This window comes from Anolis carolinensis, chromosome 1, assembly GCF_035594765.1.
Source record: "Anolis carolinensis isolate JA03-04 chromosome 1, rAnoCar3.1.pri, whole genome shotgun sequence".
Lineage (NCBI taxonomy): Eukaryota > Metazoa > Chordata > Lepidosauria > Squamata > Dactyloidae > Anolis > Anolis carolinensis.
In genome coordinates this window covers 220,634,548-220,640,547 of record NC_085841.1, presented here as the reverse complement: position 1 = coordinate 220,640,547, position 6,000 = coordinate 220,634,548, and the positions used below count along the sequence as shown (strand labels likewise).

The following is a 6,000-nucleotide window of genomic DNA, read 5'->3' as shown; positions in this document are numbered from 1 at the left end:
ACAGGGGAATTCCAGACATGAATCAATTAGGGCCAGACAACACCTCCCAACAAAGGATTCCCCCAGGCAGGAAACAGCCAGGCTTTGAAGTTTATCAGGCTATTCAATGCTAATCAAGGTGGCCAATTGAAATACAGTAGAGTCTCACTTATCCAAGCTAAACGGGCCGGCAGAACCTTGGATAAGCGAATATCTTGGATAATAAGGAAGGATAAAGGAAAAGCCTATTAAGCATCAAATTAGGTTATGATTTTACAAATTAAGCACCAAAACATCATGTTATGCAACAAATTTGACAGAAAAAGTAGTTCAATACACAGTGATGTTATGTTGTAATTACTGTATTTACGAATTTGGCACCACAATATCATGATACTGTATATTGAAAACATTGACTACAAACATGCATTGGATAATCCAGAACCTTGGATAAGAGAGTCTTGGATAAGCGAGACTGTACTGTATTCACACTTTCCTCCAACAGACAAGAGTTCTTTCTCCCACTCTGGACATTATTCCAGATATATAAACCTCAATTGACTAGATTCCAACAGTCCTCACAACCTCTGAGGATGCCTGCCATAAATGTGGGTGAAACGTCAGGAGAGAGTGCTTCTGGAACATGACCATACAGCCCAGAAAGTCATGAAAGCCTTCCAAGGCGCTCTTTGCTCTTTCTAAAGGAGGGACTGCCTGGCGGAGGAGGGAGGGACTATCTTCTGACAACAAGGCAGCCACGAACCAGAAGTGACTCACGGGTGAAGTGGCGATAAAAGTTTTAAAAAGAAAGGAAAGAAGAAAGAAAGAAAAGGCGCTGGCCTAAAAGGGAAGGTGCGACTGAGAAGTCTGGCAAGTTGGGGAAGTGTTAGGTTACACCAAAAGCAGGAGAAGGTGGAGGGAGGGGGGGGGGGGAGAGAGAGAGAGAAAGAGGCTTCTGCAGCAGAAGAGAAAAGTCAAGGGAAAGTCTCGGCCGGCGTGGATGAGGCCGAGGAGGCGCGGGAGCCGGGCTGCGAGGCTGCCACGCAAGCAAAGGCAGCGGCAACAGGCGCTTCTTCCTCCTCCCCAAGCTCAATGTAGCAGCTAAGGCAGGGGCAGGCGCCCAATCCAGCGCCCGGCAGGAGCCAGGGCCCGCGATGAACAAACTCCGGAGGCTTTTCCGCGGCAGTGGGCGCGCCTTCGCCTTCATCCTGGCCGCCTCCATCCTCTGGGTGCTGCTGGACATGGCAGCCCTGCGCATCTCCTTCAGCGAGATCAACACCCGCGTCCTGCGGGAAGAGAGGATCCGGGTGGAGAGGGAGAGACCCAGAGGGGCCAGAGGGGCCCGGGACCCCCAAGGAGTGGGGAGGTGGAAAGGCCAAGAGATGGGGGAAGAACAAGGCTGGCGGAGAGCACCCCCAGGAGTCCCACATAGGACTGTCCCGGTCCAAATGGGACACATCCAACCCATGGAAAGGCAGGAGAAGGAGCAATCAGTGCCACCACTTCCCAATGAAGCCCTGGAGCCTCACTTTGCAATGCCAAAGGGACAATCTCCTGCCCAAGTGGACCACGGCACGACCACCATCTCTTTGAAAGTATGGAGACCTTTTGTTAAGGGAAAACAAGACGCTGAATCTCACCTTGCAATGCCAAAAGGCCAACTTCCTGCCAAAGTGGCCCACGGCACAACCACCAAGGTCGACATCTCTTTGAAAGTGCAGCAACCCTTCGCTAAAGAAAAACAAGAGCCTGGATCGAAGTCGCCCACCAAAAGTAGGCCCGATCTTCTAAACGATGGTCCTCTTCCTGTCGCAAGTGTCACCAAGTTTCCATTAAATGGGACTATTCAACTGTTTGGCGTGAACCAAAGTTTGGAGTTGCCAGTCCGCAAAGAGACGGGTGGAGACTCTGTGAAGGTGGCTGAAAGAGACTCTGTGAAGGTGGCCAAAGGAAACTCTGTGAAGGTGGCCGAAGGAGACTCTGTGAAGGTGGCCGAAGGAGACTCCATGAAAGTGACAGCTCCAGGAAAGGTGGCCAAAGCTGATGACCCAAAAAAGGCCCGAGTCAAGGAAATGCTGGCAAGGGATCCAGTGGTTATTATAACCAAAGAGGAGGCCCGAGTGGTCTTCCCCACGGATGAAGGCCACCCTGGTGCCGCCGAAGGGATGGAAATGAATGTAAGACCGACTGGGGACAAGAGCAAAGATCTCCAGAAAGCCATTGCTAATGGAACCAAAGCAGCCGGACTTATCAAGGCAGCAACTGTTAAGACAGTGACAACTATTAAGGCGAAAGCAATTCTGACTGGAGGAAAAGAACTCAAGGATGTCAACACAGTCAGTTTAGTCGACCAAGATCAATTAAGGAAAATCAACCACAGTGACAGTGAGATCCATTTCAAAGAGAACACTAAAGTGCACAAGGTGTTCAGCATCGATAAAACATTTGGTCCAAGGGATCCCAATGCGGCAGGTCAGTTTGGACGGCCCGCTGTGGTCCCGAATGAGAAGCAAGAGGAGGCGAAAAGAAGGTGGAACGAGGGAAATTTCAATGTCTACCTGAGTGACATGATCCCCATAGACCGAGCCATTGATGACACGAGGCCTATTGGGTAAGATTTGCTTCCTTGCATCGTGCAGCACAGATTGGGGCAATTGTGAGTTCTCTGTTGATCAAATGAATTTTCTTTCTTTCTCTGAGTGTTTTATTTATTTTTATTTATTTATATTCAGGGTGGATCACAAAGCACATATACATGGCAAACATTCAATGCCTTTATTAGACATACAACATATAGACAGACACAGAGGCAATTTAACATTCCAGCTTCAGGCTTCATGAAGGGTATGCTTGATTCTGGCCACAGGGGAAGCTGCCATTTTATGGTCTACTTGTGACATCGAGTCCTTGATGGGATACATCCTCATTCTTCCACACGCTGCTGGAAGGTTTTATAGTGTCGTAAATTAGTTAAATTAGCCTTCCCACATAAAGCGGTACCTAAATTTCTTACTCGACAGAGGCAACTGTCTTTCGGGCTGCATAGATCAACACAAGCCAGACTATTAATGATCAGGAGCTTACTCTGACCCGGGCTGGCTTTGAACTCACGACCTCTCAGTCAGTAGTGATTTATTGCAGCTGGCTACTGACCAACTGTGCCACAGCCTGAGTACATTTAGCAATGGAAACAATACTAGAAACATCCCCATTAACTTTAAAGAGATGTCACAAAAACTGGCAAGATGCTCTCCACATATAGGCTTTGTCCTTTCTGGACAACGTTAAACATGAGCCAAAAATATCATGCAGCAGCTTTAAAAGCCAATGGGATTTTGGCCTGCATAAATAGGAGTATAATGTCTAGATCCAGGGAAGTCATGCTCCCCCTCTATTCTGCCTTGGTCAGACCATACCTGGAATCACACTGTGTCTAATTCTGGGCACCACAGTTGAAGGGTGATGTTGACAAGCTGGAATGTGTCCAGAGGAGGGCGACTAAAATGATCAACGGTCTGGAGAACAAGCCCTATGAGGAGCGGCTAAAAGAGCTAGGCAATGTTTAGTCTCCAGAAGAGAAGGCTGAGAGGAGACATGATGAGGGCCATGTGTAAATATGTGAGGGAAAGTCATAGGGAGGAGGGAGCAAGCTTGTTTTCTGCTGCCTTGGAAACTAGGATGCGGAACAACAGCTTCAAACTACAGGAAAGGAGATTCCACCTGAAGATTAGGAGGAACTTCCTCACTGTGAGAAAGAGTTGTTAAGCAGTGGAACTCTCTGCCCTGGAGTGTGGTAGAGGCTGCTTCTTTTGGAAGAGGCTGAGTGGCCATTTATCGGGGGTGCTTTGCAATTTTCCTGCTTCTTGGCAGAAAGGGGTTGAATTGGATGGCCCATAAGGTCTCTTCTAACTCTATGATTCTATGAAATGTTTAGTCTCAATATAGTTTCACTGTGATTACAACAATACTCTGTTCTTTCAGTCTGCATTTTAATCCTAGCACCTACCGTCATAGCTACTTACGTATTAATCTGTTAATTTCTAGTCATAATTCCGTAACCATGTGGCATTTAAACATGGCAGCCAAGCCGTATGAGAGGATAGGTATGTTTAGCTTGGAGTGGGGACATGGAGTGGGGACATGATAACCATGTTTAAACATTTGAAAGAATATCACATTGAGAACACATTCTGTTGTTCTAGAGACTAGGAAACGGAGCAACAGATCAAATTATAGGAAAAGGAATTCCATCTAAACGTTAGATCATTAGATCAAAATTCTCCATAGTAGCACTCGCATGTTTAATGTGTTGTTGAAGGCTTTCATGGCCAGAATCACTGGGTTGCTGTGAGTTTTCTGGACTGTATGGCCATGTTCCAGAAACATTCTCTCCTGATGTTTCTCCCATATCTATGGCAGGCATCCTCAGAGGTTGTGAGGTGTTGGAAACTAGGCAATTGGGGTTTATATATTTATCTATTTATTTTATATACTACTCTTCTCTCCCAGGGAATGTTCAGGGTGGGAAAAAGAATTATTGCCTGTTGGAGGCATGTGTGAATGTTTTAATTAATCACCTTGATTAGCATTGAATAGCCTGGCAGCTTTAAAGCCTGGCTGTTTCCTGCATTTGTTGGCAGGTGTTAGCTAGCCCTGATTGTTTCATGTCTGGAATTCCCCTGTTTTCCTAGTGTTGTTCTTTATTTACTGTCCTGATTTTAGAGTTTTTTAATACAGGTATCCAGATTTTATTCATTTTCATGGTATCCTCCTTTCTATTGAAATTGTCCACATGCTTGTGGATTTCAGTGGCTTCTCTGTGTAGTCTGACATGGTGGTTGTTAGAGTGTTCTAGCATTTCTCCAATAATATGCTTTTTCCAGATTGGTTCATCCTGAATAGCTGCTAGGCTATTCAATGCTGATCAAGCTGGCCAATTGAAACATTCACACTTGCCTCAAACAGACAAGAGTTCCTTCTCCCACCCTGGACCTTCCACAGATATATAAACCCCACTTGCCTAGTTTCCAATGGACCTCACAACCACTGAGGATACCTGCCATAAATGTGGGTGAAACATCAGGAGAGAATGCTTCTGGAACATAGCCATACAGCCTGGACAACTCACAGAAACTCAAATGTTTATTTGCTTATCATTCTGCTTTCATTTACAGAAGAAAAGTAATTCTAATACATTGTAATCAAATAATCCCTAAACAGAATGTCCACTGAATCACAATAATTACCCAGTTCATTTTATGTGATTTTATGATTATCATATCATTACAGCTACTCATCATCTGGGGTATTATTTTAAGGAATTGCAGTATTACTGGTGTAATGAAACTTCTCTGTGTTTTAGTCCAAGCGTTAGTAAGGGTTTCAGCTGAACTTGTTTTGAAGAACCACGTCAGCAGCTTAAAGTTCAGACTAAAAATAAAAGTACATTTTCTGATCCGCACTGATCTGTAAGGTGCTTGGCTTTTATAGAATAGAGCAGAGCTTTCCAAACATTTTATAATGGTGGCACACTTTTTAGACATTTCATTTATATTTTTAAAATATATGATCTGCAAAATAATAGCATATCTTTACTGTGTAAAAATGCATATTTGTCATTACGTTCGCGTGACACCCTTACACACTGCAGCCAACACACTAATGTGTTGCAACACACAGTTTGGAAAGATCTAGTGTGGATCATGATACCTACTTTCTAAATACATGGCTGATTGTTGTGTGTCATAGGGAATCACTTGCAGAGAGACAACTTAGTGGACTACAAGGTGGTAGTGTTATTGAAGATTTATTTGGAACATATCTGGTCTCTTGAGGCCAGGTGCATTTCATAACTGGAAATATAGGAGATTCGGTTTTGTTTTAGAAAGGCCTAGTATGAACTAGCAGTTTGAAACCATGCAAATGTGAGTAGATCAATAAGTACTGCTCCGGCGGGAAGGTAACGGCGCTCCATGCAGTCATGCCGGCCACATGACCTTGGAGGTGTCTATGGACAACGCT

General features: G+C 45.0%; 1 protein-coding gene across 1 annotated transcript in view; it reads left to right on the top strand.

The window, feature by feature from the left end:
- The first annotated feature begins 710 nt into the window (after window positions 1-710).
- galnt5 (polypeptide N-acetylgalactosaminyltransferase 5) overlaps window positions 711-6,000 on the top strand; it is a 56,849-nt gene continuing 51,559 nt past the window's right edge. Inside the window, exon 1 of the mRNA XM_003224607.4 lies at window positions 711-2,590. Within this exon, the coding sequence (XP_003224655.1) occupies window positions 1,134-2,590 (1,457 nt within the window). The 5' untranslated portion in view covers window positions 711-1,133. The remainder of the gene's footprint in view (window positions 2,591-6,000) is intronic.